This window comes from Anabrus simplex, chromosome 3, assembly GCF_040414725.1.
Source record: "Anabrus simplex isolate iqAnaSimp1 chromosome 3, ASM4041472v1, whole genome shotgun sequence".
NCBI classification, from domain to species: Eukaryota; Metazoa; Arthropoda; class Insecta; order Orthoptera; family Tettigoniidae; genus Anabrus; species Anabrus simplex.
Window position 1 is genome coordinate 13,980,262 of NC_090267.1, and position 20,900 is coordinate 14,001,161.

Below are 20,900 nucleotides of genomic sequence, written 5' to 3' on the forward strand. Positions count from 1 at the left end.
CATTTGAGAAGAGTAATGAAATATTCAGCATTTTTTTTATCTAAATGATGGCTGCATGCTGTAGTTTATTTATGATCTGTATATTTCTTTAATATATTAAAGAAATTTAACTTGACTTTTTAAATAACATTGTATTATTGGTCAGTTAACTCTGAGTGATGATTAGCTACTAATTAAAACTATAGGTCTCAAAATCAGATGATTCGAAGAGGCAATGCATTACTGCTGTTTACCCTCACATCGTCCGGCTCCATGGCTAAATGGTTAGCGTGCTGGCCTTTGGCCACAGGAGTCCCGGGTTCGATTCCCGGCAGGGTCGGGAATTTTAACCGTAATTGCTTAATTTCGCTGGCACGGGGGCTGGGTGTATGTGTCGTCTTCATCATCATTTCATCCTCATCATGATGCACAGGTCGCCTATGAGTGTCAAATAAAAAAAGACCTGCATCTGGCGAGCCGAACTTGTCCTCGGACACTCCCGGCACTAAAAGCCATACGCCATTTCATTTTTTACCCTCACATAATATGCCATGTTCTAGATATTGTAATCTACTGAAATCATATGAGTAGGACAGTGATACAACCTTAGCCATTTACTATTGCACTGTACGTCATGTTGTAGACATGATAAGCTCTTCAGCTTATGCCACATCAAGTGACACAAATTGCACAGAAGCACTGTTCTGCTTCCTAAGAAGTGAACTTTGACTGCCCTAGTAATGGTGAAAGGTTTGAAGTCAATCCACCATTGCAGTTCACCCCAGATGTACTACTCACGTATGTAGCAGTTTTAGCTTCATATCAGACATTTTATGTTTTCACATCCACAGGTCACCTAGTAGGCAATAACAAGGGCATCACACTAATCAAGGACAGTGAAAGAAATACAAATTAAAAGTAATAGAAACAGAAATGACGTGAAGCAAAATGCAGAAAGGAAAGAATCAAGACAATGATGAAGAAAGAATGTCATCAAAATGGGGCGTAACTGGGAGGAAGGAGTAAAGAAGAGAAAGAAAGAAATAAGTTTAATAAGACATGGTTGGAAAGATGAGAACAGATAAATAATTAATGGTTGCACATAGAGTAAATAAATAATATACAGTATATGACAGAGTGAGTGAATTATCTAGTAGAGAGGAGAAAACAAATTTTGAAACTGAAACAAAATAGAAACAGTTAAGGACAGGGATGAGAACTATCTTCCCAAAAATGTAACGGCTAATAACCAGACATTATTTAACTCTTTGCCAATGTCCCTGATAAAAGTGTCTGAAGAGGTATCGCATGTCATGTGTCCGCGAGGGTTGGCTGCTATTTTACAACTCTCCTACACTAACAGCATCTCAAAACCTTCAGTGTTCAACACAAGAAGCATTTGAAGGCAACAAGTAATAGGCTCACAGATATTCCACATATGTATGATGCCGATGACAGGTTAAGAAGATAAACATCACAGTTATATGCCATGGTCACGAACAATCGTACGTTGCAGTTTGAAGTAACAAATTCCCAGTAACTGATTTAAATTATTCACCAATAATAATAATAATGGCGGAGATGGTGGAAGGGGCATACCCGTAGCGTCTGTACTCCAGAGGAGCGGCTACGAAAGGGATCTGTCTCCATGTTAGGGGCGGCCTAATTTTGAACCTGGCAGTAGGTATAAAATGCCTTTGGGTGTGGCGAGCCCATCGTAACAATAGCCTATAAGGACAAAGCAGATATGGTGCCTCGGAAAAGTTTAGGGCGTCCCCTGCTAAAAGTGACGCGCAGTTCTTCAGGTGCTGGGGGAACTGTGAAAAATGGGCAACCAGCACCAAACTACATCAAAATTGCAACAGTAAATGTACTGACACTGATGGGAAAGACAGAAGAACTGGTTGACTTCATGATAGAAAAAGATATAGCCATACTTGGACTGTGCGAGACCAAGAAGAGGGGTACAGGGGAGATCCCTCTGAGAGAAGGATACAGGCTGTATTACAGCGGAGGACCTGAAGCAAAAAATGGAGTGGCCATCATACTTAGAGGAGAAATTCAAGAATATGAGGAGTATACAAAGTACGTTAGCGATAGGATGATGATGATGATGAGACTCCAGTCTGAAAATGGCGTGAAAGATCTATTTCAGTTGTTTGCCCCACAAACTGGTTGCATAGATGAACATCTAGAGGACTTCTTAGAGGAAGTGGAGAGACAGATAGAAGATAAGGAAGTGCTATTGATGGGAGATCTAAATGCACAAGTTGGAATGGAAAGACAAGGAAAGGAAGATGTTGTAGGGCCCTTTGGATATGGAAATGTAAATCCAGAAGGTGAGTTGTTGGTGGATTTTTGCATGAGGAATCAAATGATTGTTGGAAACACCTGGTTTAGGAAGAAGAACAGTCAGAACATTACAAGGTATGGCTGGGGAGACAGACGAACAAAGACCATGATTGATTATATAATAATAGAGAAAGAACACCGGAAGAACCTTGTAGATGTAACAGCCATGCCTGAAGAAGCCTTTGGTGGAGATCATAGAGTTGTGATAGGAAAACTGAAAGTTGGAAAGACTGAAAAACCCCAATTAAGAAGAGAGAAAAGAATTAAAGTATGGAAGTTGAAGGAGAAAAGCATACAAGAAGAATTTCAAAGGGAAATAATACCCTTGGAACCCAGGACAGAGGTGGGGAATGTTGAAGAGGAATGGAAAAGATTTAAGGAAGCACTGGTTGGATGTGCAGAAAAGGTGTGTGGTAGAACATCAGGAAATGGGAAAGACAAAGAAACACACTGGTGGAATGATAGGGTAAAGATTAAAGTGAAGGAAAATAAAATGGCATGGAAAGCATGGAAAACATCTAAGACTGAAGAAAGTAGAAGAAAATATGTGGAGGCAAAGAATTTGGCCAAGAAAGTAGTGGAGGAAGAAAAGGGAAAAGCTGGGCCTTATTCACACAGAAACTGAGAGATGATACGCAGGGCAGCAAGAAATTACTGTATGGTATCTTAAGAAACAAAAAGAGAGATCAAGTAAACACAAGATTTGTGAAGGATGAAGGTGGCATAATTTTAACAAAGCCAGAAGAAATAAGAAATAGATGGAGAGAGTATTTTCAGAAGCTGCTGAATATAAGAACGGATGACAGTCATTCAATGGACGACCAGGAAAGGCAATTAGTTGATGAAGAAATGGATAAAGAAATTACAATGAATGAAATTGAAATGGCAGTAAGAAAGATGAAGAATGGAAAAACTGCTGGAATAGATGAAATTTCAGTGGAGATGATAAAGGCAGCTGGAGCTGTAGGCCTGCAGTGGACATATCGGGTTCTCAGGAATGTCTGGGAGAATAAGGAGGTCCCTGAGGATTGGCAAAAAGGAATAATCATACCAATTTTCAAGAAAGGTGATAAGAAAGTTTTGAAGAACTACAGGAGAATTACTCTAATATCCCATGTTGCTAAGATAATGGAAAGGATACTGGAAAGTAGAATAAGGTTGAGGGTTGAGAATCAGATACAGGAAAATCAGTTTGGTTTCAGAAGTGGAAGGTCAACAATAGAGCCCATTTTCATTATGAGACAACTAATGGAAAAGCATTGGGAGTACGGGAATGATATGGTGATGACATTCATTGATATTGAAAAGGCATATGACAGTATCCCCAGGACGAAAGTTTGGGACAGTCTGGTGCAAAAAGGAATTGGACAGGGATTAATAAAAATGATCATGGCATTGTATAAGGAATGTTGTAGCTGCACGTAAACGCAAGTTGGCAGGACAAGTTGGTTCGAAATAACTAGTGGGCTGAGACAGGGAAGTGTTCTACCCCCAATCCTGTTTACAATAGTAATGGATGACATCATGAGAACAGCAAAAGCAGAATATGGAGGAAGAGAAATGAACATGATGTTATTTGCAGATGATATTGTGATTTGGGGAGAAGACGACAGGAAGGTTCAAGAACAATTGAATGTGGTGAATGGGAAGATTGAAGAAAGTGGGTTGAAAATAAGTGTAGAAAAGAGTAAAACTCTTGTTATGACTAGAGGGGAGAAAGGAGGGAAAGGTCAGATTAGTCTTGCAGACAAGCCCCTGGAAGTAGTGAAAATGTTTAAATACCTGGGGAGTGAATTAATGGAGAATGCTTGACTGGATGCTGAGATTAGTAAAAGGATTCAAGCTGGAAATTGTTTCTATCATAGTGTAAGAAACATGTTATGGGATAAAGATGTGCCAACGGAAGCAAAGGATACTATGTACAAGATGTATTACGTACCTATAACAACTGACGGAGCAGAAACTTGGACAATGACAAAGAAGGCTGAGAGTCGAATACAGGCAGCCGAAATGAAGTTCTTGAGGAGTATGATACAGAAGAGTAAAAGAGACAAAATAAGGAATGAGAAAATCCGGGAAGAAATTGGAGTGGAAAAAATGAATGATAGAATAGAGAAGAGCCGACTAAGATGGTTTGGGCACATAAAGCGAATGAGCGACGAAAGAATGCAAAAAAAGGTGATGGAAATGCAAATCCAAGGAAGGAGAGGCCGTGGTCGACCACGATTGAGATGGAAGGATACCATCCAACGCAGCATTATCGAAAGAAACCTGGACTGGGACAGAGTGTTGGAGGAGGAGTGGTGGAAAAACCGAAGAAAGTGGAGAGGAACCATATTTGCCCCTACCCGGCTACAGCTGGATAAAGGGAAATGATGATGATGATGATGATGATGATGAATAATAACAACAATAATAATAACACTGCCACTCATATTGTGTTGGAATCATCAGCCTACTGACTGATGCAAATTTTCATGCCAGCATATCCTGCCCTATCCTCTCTTTTCGAGGTAGCTATTGTACATTACACTTACACTCATCTGCTTATCATATGCAGTTGTTGGCTTACCTATTAAAGAATTCATTCCCTGTCCTTCATAGCCTATGTTTTGCTCCAGATCTCATTCAGAAAACAACTGCAGAGCTCTGCTGAGTCTCATGATACAACTTCTCAATCTAATAAAGTAATAACACGTTTACTGTTTTAACATCTTTTCTTTAATTAACAATTTTAAGAAGTGTCAACACAGCAGTTTACATTTAAAACCAGATAATCACTTCTTGCAATACAAGTGTAGTAGTACTGTAATGGAAATAATGGATGTCAACAATTTTCCCGTCCACCTAGCTTGCGGAGAAAAGGCGTCATTCCACATAAATTACATACTTAACCTTCACACTCTCTATATACTGGGAAAAGGAAATCCTCACGCTAAAATGAAATAAGAATGAGACTCCCTCAAGCTTAACTTTTATGTGATTTCTAAAGCAAAGGTGTACTGACCCTTCCTATTATTTGAGATCACTGTGCCATGTATATCATGGGCAGGGCACTCAAAAATTCACATAGAGAGTGAACTCATAATGGAACCAAACACAATTTCACAGCAAACCTCAAATGAAACAAAACAACTTAAAAAACCCCAAGCACCTGACTGACTAACTGCTGGTCTTATATAGGCCAGCCTAGAAGCTTGAGACTATTCTATAATGTGGATGTAATTTGAACACTCTCAATCTGAATATTCTGGATGTAGCTGTCCTGAATCATCCACCTGAATGTTAGCCATGCAGATTGAGGCTGGAGGAAATACTTCTGCAGTAACGTCAACTTCTCTAATGCAGGTCCAGAACTATTAACCCCCACCAAAAGATACAAAAATAAGATGACAGACATCCCTTTAAAATATGTTGGAGTTATTTTGACAACTGAAAGAGTAGAGAAAGGTCCACCTATTCAATACCATTAGCTTAGATACTATCTTAATCCCTTCCAGTTGAATGTCGAGGTCTGTTCGACACTCGCTCTCCACTTCAAAAATCAGATGTCCAGCACAGCTCAACACAGAATATCTGACTGCTTGAAAACATTAATGTTGAGCCATTTCGACAAATGCCTATGCAAAATGGTAGCTGCATGTGTCCTGAACTTTCTTGTCGAACTTCAGTACATCTACAAGTAATCTTTCTTTCAGTAGAGCTAGATATTCCATGCAGCGTATGTAGCCCAACTCTCGCTGCGTGCCAGTCCAGCTGTCATGGCATCAACAAGTAGATTGCGTCAGTTACAGAAGGATAAAAGTATGTGTATTTCCGGCAGAAACATTGAGAATACAGTACTGAATAGTGACAGTGATTTATCAGACATTTCTGACTTTAGTGCTGGTGAATCAGTGGTTGAGCAATCCTCAGGTGATGAAAGTGATATGGATGCAAACATTGATGCAAGTGCTATGCTATGGCAGAATGTTTCGGATGACAATGGCGGGCCAATTGAACACCTTTTCTCCAGACAAACAGGATTAAAGGACGTCAATCTACCAGTTGATGCAAGATCACTGGAATATTTTAGCTTGTTTAAAAAAAAAATGTTATTCAGGGTATAGCCAATGAAACTAATAATTACGCTGAGGAGAAAATTCATAAACTGACGCCTACAAAGAAGCCTTGGTCTACATGGAGGAAATGGACAAAGGTGACATTTACTGAAATTTTAGTGTTTATTGGTGTTATTCTCAACATGGGACTTGTCAGTTTACCTACTTATAAGAATATTCTCCTAGCAATGGGTCACATATGAGCCATTTTTTTGCGATGTTTTTACACAAGAAAGATTTATGCAGATTTTTTGGATGTTGCATGTGGGTCTCAAATAATCCAGCTCTGCATCCCGGTGTTTGTTTCAAAAGGTTCCACACACTGAAAAACTATAAAACTCAGTAAGTCTTAAGCATAAGTGTATTAATAAATTATTTATACTGTTCTATGAGTTCATAAGCAATAAATAAGTTTCACATATTTTTGACACAAATGAAAGCGAGTGGGCTGAAAATAAAATTTCTCAACCAGTGAGTGGAAAGGGATAAGATAATGGTATTGAATAGGTGGACCTTTCTCTACCCTTTGATAGTGATCAATTGTCAATATGGACCATAATGAAATTCGTAACCTATGAACTGAAAGAGGGTTCTGGGAATTTCATATTCTATAAAGATGGATCTCCTTACTAGTATACAGAAGTACGTTGTTACCCAGACAGGGAATTCTCATGGTGGATTGGATGCAGCACTGTCAATCTCCTCCTAAGGCACCCTGCAATACTGCTTGTGATTTTTCCACATAAGGGGACATATTAAATACACCATTTATATATTACCACTAGGTAATGTGACAGAATGAGCAGCCTCAACTTGCCTTGTCGGGCATAATTTCCATTCAATACCGCACAGATCCATAAAACGATTACTGGTTTAGAAAACACAATAATCAAAATTAAACATCAATGTCACACTGTCCAGCCAAGCACCAGACTAAGAGAGACTAAACCATCACCCAAACATGTGCCAATACTACCCATAACAACGAACTAAGAAACATCAAGCAGTTTGGTGCCAAAGAAGTTTAAGATTAGATTTATTTTTACAAGTGGCTTTACATCGCACTGACACAGATAGGTTGTATGGTGACGAAAAAGATTAGATAGAAGGATACTGCAATGGTGGACACGATGTGCATTTTGTAATTTCAGTCACACACAGTGTTTTAAGTGGACACAACCTAATCAGTCACCATCCATAATTTTGTCATAAAAATAATCTAAATATCACTATCATAATTTTCAGCAAACAGAAAGAACAAACTACATGGTGCTACAGCAATTACAGGCTCTGGCTTATCAAATGAAGGCTGTCCAGCCTGATGGCCTTCAGTTTACATCAAGCCAGCTATATTCCTACCAGACAGCTCATCTGTTCTCATGTAGACTGAATAAATCTCAAACCAGCTCTCACATACAGGTTGAAGATATTTGAACTGACTGGGAGTCAAGACCAGAGCCTGTAAGTAAGATAAGGGCTGTCTACATGTAGACCTAAGAACTGGCTCAATAACTCTTCAGTTGCAGTTATAAGTACAATGTTACCTAAACTGTGACAGCAGTAGCAACCATCAAAGCTCACTAGGGGGTCTATAGTCCCCCTGGAAGAGTGATAATGACTAGTAATGTTTGCCCACATCATGGTTAGACAACTATCCATTTCTTACATTGTTAGACAGCATGGTGGCCAGACAACGGTGAACTCAGGAGAAGGAACAGTGAAAATGGCATGACATCAATATTGCAAAGTCAATAACTACCCACTATATTGTAATACACCTTTATGCATGTAGTAATTTCTGTGCTTTAATGGCCCCTAAAATAGGATCTAACATTCATAGTGGGTCTCTAAGAATATATATTTGTGCTTTAGTTCCACATATCTGTGCAAAGACTCCTCAAGATACATCTTCAAAAATAAAATATGATCCTGTCAGACAGACTCACAACTGGATGCTGCATTATAAGCAGCCTGATCCAGCTTGCAATGGTTCTGCTTGGTGTTTACTCAAGGAATATAGTAACAATTAATAGTGAATCAAACATCGTACCTTAGAGTAAACAGATAATTGTGAACTAAGGCAAATATCACACACGACCTTCAAAGAACAAATTTGCAGTATCAATCCTTCACAGGACCAAATTTAACTAGCAGAACTTGAATAGTGAATCTAAATGGCACGTCAATAAAAACAATGAGGACCAAGTTCATAGCAACTGATGGAAACAGATCTGAGACAGATCACAGAAAGTTAACGGTTATATAAAACAAAACACAGAGTGAGCTTGCAGAGAAAGTTTAAGGATACATGCATGAATAACAGTTTAAAGCATGGGGCCCGGTGAGGAAGGGTTGCATGGATAGTACAAATTTATGGCCAGGAAGAGCGTGTATTTAAATATGAAGATGAATATAGCATAACAATCATTGAATACTTTTTAAGTTACGTAGCAACATCAGAAGAAACCATTCAAGGTATGCAGCTTCCCCAAGGAGACAGGATTTGTTATGGGAATTACTTAATCTATTCAAATGGCATGGAATATGAATACCTAAACAGAAGTCTTGGCTTCAGATGTGAATTACAGCAAAGATTAAAACAATGTGCCTAGCTGAATCCAGGCAGGTAAATTCACAATCTTTAGCAGACCTTAGGAATCTAATTATAAGTTGCAATAATACAATAATGTCAAGAGATTCATATACTTTGCAGGCTATATTTATAGACTAATCAATATTAAAAAATTAAAATAATTTAAAAGGAACCATGCAAAATGTCAAAAATATACATTGAATAATAATTTGCATTTAATATAACATATATTCAGATATGAATTTTAAAAAGTAGATACAAAAAACCTCAAAAGAATCCTATTTATGTGATTGTTTGTGGACATAAATAAGTTCCCAAATAGTTATCCTAAAACTAGACTTCTCCCACTTTGATAATTTAACAAGAAGAAAATATAAAATAACCGAAACAAAGATATAAAGAGAAAGTTAAGCAAACTAGTGAAATGAGTGTACAGTAAACAATGCATTAACTCATGAAGTGTTGCTAACACAGCACATATATGAAACATCATCACCTTAAATAGTGGATACCAAAATCATGTTTAAGTCAGTTCACAGGCAACAAGTTGACACATTACACACAGAAAAACCGAATCTTGATAGCAGCAGTCGCTTAAGTGCGGCCAGTATCCAGTATTCAGGAGATAGTAGGTTTGAACCCCACTGTCGGCAGCCCTAAAAATGGTTTTCCGTGTGTGGTTTCCCATTTTCACACCAGGCAAATGCTGGGGCTGAACTTAATTGAGGGCACGGTCACTTCCTTCCCACTCCTAGCCCTTTCCTGCCCCATCATCGCCATAAGACGTATCTGTGTCGGTGCGACGTAAAGCAACTAGCAAAAAAAAAAAAAAAAACAGACAGAAAAGTGTAAATTTGTGAATGTTGCTATTATTACTTGTAAGGGTGTATAGAATATGAAAAAAAATGCTCATATATAAAGACACACACCACTGGATCTGACATGACAAGTATAACTTGAGCCACACCCATAAGAATAATTTAAGTTTTGAGTGAAGAATAAAAAGGACTTATTGTGTGAAATATCAGATAATTTAATTCAATACATCACAAAAACCATTATCTTCAAAGTAATAAAGCAGAGATTATGGAAGGCCTCACCATGAATTTCAATGAATCAGAATGCATTCCAAAATAATGGGAACATTATGGAGAAACAGCTTCAATAAAAGAGGAAAATAATCTTTAGAAAGATAATCTTTCTTCCCTCCTTACTGAAGTAAGGCAATAGGCAAAGTTGAAACAACAGAACATGGAGGCAGAATCCAAAAACACAGTGAAGATCACAAACTTCGTGGTAGATTAGCACTTCTGATTTTCGTTACACCAACACAGATAGGTCTTACGGCGATGACGGATAGGAAATGGCTAGGAGTGTAAAACAAAGTGCCCATTGCCTAAACTGAGGTATAGCCCCAACATTTGGCTGGTGTGAAAATGGGAAACCATGAACAACTATCTTCAGGGCTGCCGGCAGTGGGGTTTGAACCCACTATCAACCTGAATGAAAGCTGATAGCTACGAGACCCAAACTGCACAGCAACTTGCTTGGTATTAGCACTTCTCTCCTCAGGCTTGGCATAATACTATGGATCCAGAAGGTAGAAGAGAAGCAATATATATCTGATTATGAAGAAGAGACAAGCCATTCAGCGTAAAAGTATAGACAGGGGAGAGGGGAAAGAAGAACAAACTGGCAGGAATGTGATGGTAGAAGTAATGAGTCAGTTATTTAGATATGGGTGGAAGTCAAATTTAAACATATAGATAGTCAGAGGGAGAGTGAGAAATGGACTCTCAGAAGAAATATTGGTTGCAGGTGATGGAAGGTAAGCACATATCTTTAGAAGGTACAGCAAATATTTCTGTACTTGCAGCAAACATGCAGTGCCAGATTTCACACTAATTACTTATGAACGATATGTTTTAACCCCTCAGCGTCGCAGCCATTTAAAGAGCTTCCTACCCCGCGGCCGGATGAGATTTCAACTACGCGCGACTGAAATACTTTGATTCACTTACAACGTTACTACAATTATAAGAGTAGCCCGATATTTACGAAACTTGGAATTCCTTATGACAGAACTAAGTACGTGCAGATAATTACATAACTGTTTCACATTTCCTTAGTAATTTAGTTCCGAGTGATAGAGTTCGAAGCACTCTTCGAGACAGGGACCCAAGTCACACTCCTGGCAGCAGTACACTGATGTCTTCTTTTCATCGTGTTTTTAACACACGATACAACGTCTCTGAGGTTTGGATTTCTCACTCTTCGGTGCTAATTTCCTGATAAAATGTCTTTTCTGCAACCTTGGAACTGTATTATTTGATGCGCGCCGGCCCTGAATATTTCTTTTCCCGCCCGAGCGAGCGTATTTTGTAAACAAACCTTTCACCAGCTGCTCCAATAAGGTACCCCTAATTGCTCAATATTTGTCTCTGTGACATGTGTGAATATTATTAGAGAAGTTAGGAATCATAATTCACTGTTGAAAACTTCCCTTTGACATGTATAATTATCAGTAGTCTCCTACACGAAATTTCCAAGTACTGTTTCCTCCTCATCGTCACTCTCATAATTTACCACTGCTACATCATCTATTTCATTATCAGTGCTGCTAATACTGTCATTACTACTTCCGACTAAACGTTCATCTGAATTATACAATATTCCAAGCACGTTACTGTCAGTCAAACCACGGCTGAGCGTGGCGCGCCACACGGACTGATAAAGCTGCAGCGAGACTGAAAGCAGCAGGACGAAACTGAATGAGGGGAATAACACTTAGTGTATGCGAAACAAATCAACTCGATACATATTTCATATGAAAAGTCGAGACATAGTCTTTCAAGCGAGATATGTACCATGAACAACTGGCTCTCGTATTGTATGACAGAAAGCAGCACTTGCTGTTGCCTACACAGAGCGCTCGTGGAGAGTTACGAAAATATTACGAGCTGAGAAATAAAGACGAATATAATAAATAAACCGCACTCCCAATGTACAAGTAGAGCAAAGAATATCACGCGAAAAGACAAACTTCTCAGATCATCATTTCTTTATTTTCTTCTGTGGGAAAGAATGAAACAAACAGACTTTTTAAAAAAGCAGAAATTAGTGCTCAGACTTACTTGACAAATAATTAACCTTGCAAAAACAACTACATTATAACGATTTTAAATTCTTATTTACAACACTGATAAACCTGAAAATGTCTTCTTGGAAACAAAACAATTTGCATATCAATAACTACAAAACTCTTCGCCCTATAGTCGTAAATGTGAAACCATGTATGGGTCTATACGACGTATAGAGGTCGGCGGCTACGGAAGAAAAGAGGGTCTATACCACGTATAGAGGTCGGCGCTGAGGGGTTAAATGTGTAGTCCATATTGACTTACATGTTTGTATATTATTATTATTACTGGTATTATTATTATTATTATTATTATTATTATTATCATCATCATCATCACAAACCAGTGCCTGCACCAGTGGCTCAGAAGGTTGGACAGCTCTGGTGTATAATGTAGTATGACTAAATTCAAATAAAAGTGCTGAGAAACTCGCTTCTTGTGCAAACTTTGTCTCTGAAACTCGGTCCTCATTGCAGTGTTTCCGTTGGGATGAGGTATACTAAGAGTAACCAGCAACACTAATTCAACTTCCATGGATTACATTCTAATTACTATGAAGTCATCTGGAATGATACTTACTAGTGGAGTGTTTGGTATTTCCTCAGGCCAGACAATTTCCTTCTTGACCACTACTTCCAGGTCCATTCCACACAGCAAATAAAATATTTAGAAGGTGCTATATTTGTAAATTACCTCCACTGACCTTGCACTGAAACACAAGCCAGAAAAATATTATTGTGTAGTTCATGTCACTACAGGCTAGGACTTACAGTTTTACATGACTCTTCTATGTGTTTCTAAATAATAATAATAATAATAATAATAATAATAATAATAATAATAATAATAATAATAATAATAATAATAATAATAATAATAAAAATTAGTTATTATTAGTTATTAGTTATTATTTAGTTATTATTATTATTATTATCAGAAACCAGTACCTGCACCAGTGGCCCAGTACACAAAAAGGTTGTGCAGCTCTGGATCCACTGGACCTCCACTATCATCATCCTAGATATAGAACTTCCAGTATTACTAAACTGCTAATACTGTGATCATGGCAAAAGGAGATACAGTTTATATGGAACACTAACCAGAGGGATATGGCATTAACTTTCAGAAACCCCACATACATTCGTCAGATTTGAAGTGCAACCAACTTAATGAAATTCCAGTCACTAAATCACATGTTTGTCTCACCAGCACCTGAGTCTCTATACCAGCTCTCCTTGACATCCTGTAATAACATCAACATTTCCACATAACCAAAACATCCTACATATATTTTGCCTGCATTATTGTTCAATTTCCTTATCCTCTACATTTTCTATAAAACCACCCAAAGAAATACAGAATATCTTAGAATGTATCCTATCAAATTTTTCTTCATAGGATCACATTTTCCCAAGTCATTCTCCACTCAACAACTTCACACACTATCTCCTTTCTTGCTACCTGATGTATCCTTCTGAGCTATACAGTGCCATGCTCCACACTCAGTGTAAAAATAACCTTTAAGTTCTTGAATCTCTTACAAGGTAAAAATTTATAAAACAGGGCTACCAGCTCATTTTATCTTTGCACATGCAGATAGAACATTTGCAATGCCCACATCTGTGTGGGAACTGAGGCAGTCAGGAGACCAATAGGCTGTGGGGTTGTCGACTATTTAGAGCACATCATTATACTGGGCGGGCAAAATAAAACTGGCACAGAGACTAGCTACCAGACTGACGAGTATTTGACACTTGTTAATGAACAGGAGAACTGTCCATCAAAGGAAATGCTGGGAACTGTGATTTTGATGCACCAATCAGTTGTCACATGTCTGCATGTTCTGTCCTGAGAATGTCGCTGTGTCAATATGTGTGAGTGAGCGAGAGGAACAGATGTATTTATTAACATGATTACTTCACCGGTATGTCCTGACACAGTTTATGTGGATCAACTCACAGAAGATGGAGCAACAGCACACTCGCCTCGACAACCTTGTCACGAGTGCATGAGGTGTTCGGTGAGGAGAGGACAATCAGCAGATCGTCTGATCTCTCTCCCTGTGATTTTTATCTGTATGGCAAATTGAAGGGTCAGGTGCACTCCAATAATCCTCACACACTGGAAGAGCTACAGCAGAACACTAAAAATGCTAATGCTGCTATCCCTCAGGCAGAGCTGCACGTCTCACAGTTTGATAAATTGAGCACAGTGCTGCGTCTTCTCTGATGTTCATTCACAATGATCAATCCCATATCAGTGCTTCACTTTGCCCATCTTGTATAATGCTGGATCTGTCCCACTATTTTATAAATTTGTATCTTGTATTTGGCAGATATAAAAATGTTCTGTGCAAGCCCACACTAAAAAGTGTAGCTTCCATCTTAAGAAGAACCAAACAAATTATTTTTAAAGAATGTAATACAGAAACATGCCTGAAGTGAGAAGATACTTTTAAAAAGCAGAGTGTCTCTTGAGTGGAAATTCATGCCAACCAATTTGTATGATGTCACACATAAACAGAATATTATAGGCTGTCAACTGGATAAAACAGCAGTGAGGTAATGGTATGTCACAAAAGAAAATCCAGAATCACACTCATACACCAAGAAATTGTGCAGAGATACCGACAATCTTACAGATAACCTAAACAAAATATCTTGCAAGATTTGAAAACCTGAAATATTACTATGAAAACACTTTTGTAGCCAAGGAAGTAAAACACAAATAAGCACTGAGATCATAGCTTTTAAATCACACACAAGAATTAATAGCACGTCATTATTATGACCAACATTATAAGCTTGAAATTGAATCATGGAATTCCTTATTAAAATTATCATTCTCTATTCTTCAAAATAAACAACAAATTATTGTAATAAGTTTTTAAGAGAATGTTACAACTTATATAATAACAAAATATGAATAATAATACATTACACATATCAAAAGATGTCTTGAATCATCTGAGATGAAAGATGAAAACACCCCAGAAACCTTAATACCAGGTAACTTGTCTGCTTGCAGAGCCAAATTTGTGCTGGCAAAATCTCCGTAAGTTCATCAAGGTAATGGTCAAAATCGACCCACTTGTCAATGATGATTCAGAGAATACTTCGCAGAGTAGTAGGTCAGTCACAACGTCCATACACAGCCTTCATTAATTTATCCCAGGCATGTTCGTTTGGGTTCATGTCCGGCCAGCATGGCGGCCACAATATGTCAAGTGATATCGTGATCACAATGCAATAGATTAACAAGAACCGCATGATGGATCTGCGCATGATCATCCATTAATCTTCCCTGAAATGCAGCTAATACAGTGTCACTATGGGCTAGGCAATGTCATCTCCTCATCTTGCAACTGAGACATTGCCCTGCATGACTAGGAATGGCATGCGGTGGCCCCACATAATGCCACCCAGAAACTCCAGAGAACCACCACTTTCCAGCACGTTCTAGCCAGTGTGTCTGAGACGTGAAGCTTGAGTAGACTGCCTTGAAACATGCTGCCAAAGATCGTCCGAAACAAGGCTTACCTGTCAGTTATCTCTGAAAGTACTTCATGACAATTCTCAAGATCTTCTTAAATAACTGTTAAGTTCTTGAATCTGTTGAATCTTATTTATGAATAAATACGTTTACTATCTGTCTATAAAGGAGAACATATAACAGAATCATACCTGAAATACAAACAACGTAAGGCTATAAAGATGACTGCTAATGTTTCTGTGGTGCTCTTGGTGCCAGGCATATCCCTGGACAACAAACTTAGTCGGCATTGCCACAGACAGAAATAAACTCTTGGTCATGTTCTCAGATTCTGCAGATGCGGGGAGCTCCTAAGAAACACGAGGCACCACCAGATCAGATCCTTCGTTGCCGATGAACTGAGAAAGAAGGAATTCAATGTACATGAAGAGGTGTAAGGACTCTTCTTAAACAGCACTTTGCAGGGAATTGACAGCATAGTCTTTAAAGTCAATGGTTCTCAGCGATTCATTGTATATCCGACTGCTGTGTAATTAGAATGATGGTTTAGGAGAGGTCAGCAGTGTTACTTCAAAACATAAACAAAGGCAACTTCAATTGATAAACGTCAGAACAAATGTAAATTTAATTCCAAAGTGTCTAATGACTCACAGTGGTGTAACTAAAGTCAATTTTCATGGCTGATAAATAATGTTAATCTGTAGTTTGTTTCTATATTTAAAAGGTGGCCATGAAAGGCAATACAAAGCCTTCTGTCTATAACAGTGTACTAATAAGGTGTAAAAATAACACCATTTATGATAAAGAAGCAAGAATATGTGTGTTCATAAGTGAAATGATTTTGAAAAACTAACAGTCTGCAATGCTAGGTTATCTAACAACTTTCAGTGAGTTTCAATACAACTGCGAATGACTATCTAATTTGAAAGTAATGGTTGAGGAACAATTTTTGTTTAGAATCTTGACACAACTTTTTAAACTTTTTAATTTGTTTGTAATTAAGTACTTGATTTGATTTTGTCGTTATCATAATGCGTATAGTTAGGTTATAATTTTGATATTTTATTAAGTTGAGGTTATTTTCTACACTATTAACAGTCATCGTTAAAAAGCTGTATTTACTCTTTTACAGCTTATTTCAATTCAATTTCATTTTTCTACAGTTTCAATTAAATTTCATTTTCATTTAACTTCACTCTTTTATATAAGTCAATAAATCTATTTGGTTATAATCCAGCCTGGACAACGTTATTGTAGATTAGCTTGACTCGTAGCAACCCCTTGGACCATGAGAAAGAGAATGATGGATGTACCACCCCTGAGGTATGTTTCTACGTGTGCAGTATTTTACAGCAGCCAAGGCAGAGTCTACGAGAGGATCACCGCTACATCATGCTGTGAAAGGGTACAGTATTAAGCAATGAAGAAAATATGCAATAATTTTCTGAAATGATACATGAAGTAACAGACAGGAAAGATCCCTCCCTTGTGCTTACCAGAGACCAATCTGCCCCTAGAAATATTCCTAATACATTCATCTTCATGATAGACTGTTATACCTCACAGCAATCACTCAGCAAGCCTCTGTGAAATGAAATGGCATATGGCTTTTAGTGCCGGGATTATCCGAGGACATGTTCGGCTCGCCAGGTGCAGGTCTTTTGATTTGACGTCCATAGGCGACCTACATATCGTGATGGGGATGAAATGATGATGAAGACGACACATACACCCAGCCCCCGTGCCAGCAAAGTTAACCAACAATGGTTAAGATTCCCGACCCTGCTGGGAATCGAACCCAAGACCCATCTCACCAAAAGCCAGCATGGTAACCATTTAGATAGATAGATAGATAGATAGATAGATAGATAGATAGATAGATAGATAGATAGATAATGCCTTTATTGATGGCGAAGTTAGGGCTCAAGGCCCTCTCTTACACTTAACCACTAGACGAGTATACATGTATATAACTTATACAGTACTTACAAATACAAATAAAACAAATAATATTAATAGCAAAAACAATAGTAATAATATTTAAAATGACAACAAAAGAATCCTTAATTTTAAAATACACAAAGTAAAATACACTGCAATAATCCGTTCATTCATCCCATTCATTCTTTCATTCACTCAACAATTATCCAGCAAGTCAGCAGGATCTACTCAACAAATACTCGCGGCACCCCACTTTAAACTTGCGATGAGAGGGATTATCCCTAATGTTTGCAGGTAGCAAATTCCATGCCCTGGATGCAGAGATTATAACGGAGCGGTTGTAAGCAGCAGTGCGGTTTACAGGTATGGTAAGAGAGGAGCCAGATCTCGTATTATGGTCATGATATGAAGAGAGGTAAGAAAAAGGTGAAGAAAGATAGTTGGGAGTATTAGTGGAAAGTATTTTGTGCAGAAGTGATAACATGTGAAATTCACGGCGCTGGTGCACTCGAAGCCACGACAATTCCTTATAATATGGTGATATGTGAGCATCATATTGCAGATTATATATATATCTTACGCAGCTGTTAAGGCTCCGGTCGAGTTTCTTGTTACTGTCGCAGGTAATTTCGGTCAACACAGTGTCACAATAGTAAAGTATAGGTAGTAAAAGAGAGTGAATTAGTTGTACTTTAAGTCGAACCGAGAATGCATTGCAGAATCGCTTCAGAGGATATAAGCATTTGTGTACTGTATTACATGTGCTTATCACCTGTTGAGTCCAATTTAGGGTCTCAGTCATAATAATTCCTAAGTTAGTCACTGAAGTAGAGTAGGGTATGATTTTATTGTTTAAAATTATTGGAGAGATGTTCCGTTGCTTAAAGAAATATAGGTTTTTACTGGTACCAATATTAATAACTTGAGTTTTATTCGGGTTTATTAATAAACTGTCTTCATTTGCATAGTCACTAAGATGTTTTAAATCGGAATTTATTTTAGTAATTGCAGTATCAATATCACTCGGTTTTGAATGACAGTAAATTTGTACATCATCTGCGTACACTTGCACGTTGCAGAATTTAAGAGCTTTCGATATATCATTAATTTGGATGATAAATAACAGTGGCCCCAGGACCGACGCCTGAGGGACACCAAGGGTCTTACTTTGCCACCCTGAAGTCATATTTCCCACTGTCACACGTTGCCGGCGATTTTCAAGGTAAGAGGAAAAGAACCAAAGCGACACACTATTAAAATTTAGTTCTCGAAGTTTGCGCAGTAGTAACTGAGGGTTGACAGTGTCAAAGGCACTGCTGAGGTCTAATAATGTCAGTACAGTCACGTCCCGTTGGTCCATTGCACGTCTAATATCATCTGTCACTCGTAGTAAAGCTGTCGCAGTGCTATGTCCTTTCCTGAAGCAGGATTGGAAGGGATTGAGGAGGGAATGCTTGGTAAGGTATTCAGTAACTTGTGTGTGAACTAGGCGTTCAAGTACCTTGGATAGGGGTGGTAGGATGGATACTGGATGATAATCTGAAGGAGAATCTAACTTGGAGCTCTTCGGGATGGGTCTAATTAGTGCATATTTCCAAACATCTGGGAACACTCTGTTTGTCAGGCAGTAGTTAAATATACGTGTTAGTATTGGCAGAACAGCTCTCAAGATATCTTTAATCAGCGATATAGGAATGTCATCATTACCTGTGGCATTAGATGTAATAGAGTATATCACACCTTTAACTTCATTCGAAGTGACATTTCTAGAAGAGAATTGCTCATGCACAGAATGCTGTTGAAACAAGGGTAGAGAACTTTTAGGGAAGGAGGTAGAGGCTCTTCTTGGCCGTGCGAAATAATCATTTAAAGCCTCTAGTGTTATGCTTGGTACATATTGTTCTACAGTTTTACCTATACCTAACGTATGTAATTTACTCCATTTTTGCCTCGGGCTGTTAGTGTTCATCAGTTCCTGAAAGTATTTATATTTAGAGTTCCTAATTAGTTGCTTTGTTCTGTTTCTCATAATCCTGTACCGCTCAAAATCTTCTGTGTCATGCGTCAGTTTGTATTGTCTGTACAGTTTGTCACGACTGGCCATAGCAGATCCTATCTCGGCCGTTAGCCACCCGGATGAATGACGAGTGATTCTTACCTGTTTCTTTGGTGCGTGCTTATCAAATATTTCCAGTACCATTGAATTGAATTTGTTTACTTTAGAGTTTATGTTCTGAAAATTACGTATACTGTCCCAAGGCAAGTTATATGCATCGTGGCGCAGTTTATTCCGGTCCATAGAGCCATGGAGCCGGAAAATCCTCTGTGAATTTAGCATATGCACCCACAATCCTTTATTTGTAACCAGCTCCATGGACTCGTTTAGTTTCATACACCTTTTAAAAACTGACTCCTTCATCGTTTCTGAATCTCTTACCCTCCATAATTGATGTAACCTATCCCCAACGTACATTCGTCCCCTGACCTCTCCACCTAAGCTGCTTCATCAATTGAGTTAATTCCTAACTTCTAATTTCTCCTAAATTATAAATATGAAATCCTGGGGTTAGTCTGGAAACAGACTGATGAAGAGTTTCTTCTGAGAGCTGACTTCTCTCAGCTAATCGCACTGCAAACTCGATAAGCTTTGTAGCACCTTCAGTCAATCTTACTCAAGTACTAAACCACCAGCCTGGGAGATTACACATCCTAAATACTCAAAAAGATCAAACTGATATTCAATTATCTTAGTATTCTCCCCTACTATTATGACTTGGAAAGACTAAGTTTTATATCATACTCATTCCATGTATTTTCAAGTTCCAACATATTAGACTACAGGCATTCAGCACAGTCTGTCATTAAGAACAAGTCATAGCATTGGCCAAACACCTTCTTACATTTCAAACTAAATGAACCCCTCTCTACCACTTAATATATTTCAGTAGATGATTGATGTAAACTATCAATAAAAAAGAAGAAAAGATCCAGCCTTATCTAGCCACTGCAACTGCCTTAAACAAATATCTCATTGTACCATCAATTCTCACTGTATTCCAGTTGTCAACATAAATAACTATGATCTTTTAATAATCTACCATTCAGCCCACAATTCCTCGTTATAGCTAACTTATCTTCCCTCAGTACTCCGTCATATGCCTCATAGGCATTCTTTAGATTTACAAAACATAAATATAACCTAAATGTAACCTAAATATTTTTTCCCAGTATTTTCATGTGTTTTTCCTGGGAAATATTCGTTTTCCCCACAATAAATTTATTGGGTCACGATATGTGGGAGTG

General features: G+C 38.1%; 1 protein-coding gene across 1 annotated transcript in view; it reads right to left on the minus strand.

Annotated features, from left to right (window-relative positions):
- The window catches only part of LOC136866941 (uncharacterized), a 66,774-nt gene that overhangs the window by 37,356 nt on the left and 8,518 nt on the right, over positions 1 to 20,900 (minus strand). Inside the window, exon 2 of the mRNA XM_068226776.1 lies at positions 12,744 to 12,873. Coding sequence (XP_068082877.1) covers positions 12,744 to 12,809 — 66 coding nt within the window. The 5' untranslated portion in view covers positions 12,810 to 12,873. The remainder of the gene's footprint in view (positions 1 to 12,743; positions 12,874 to 20,900) is intronic.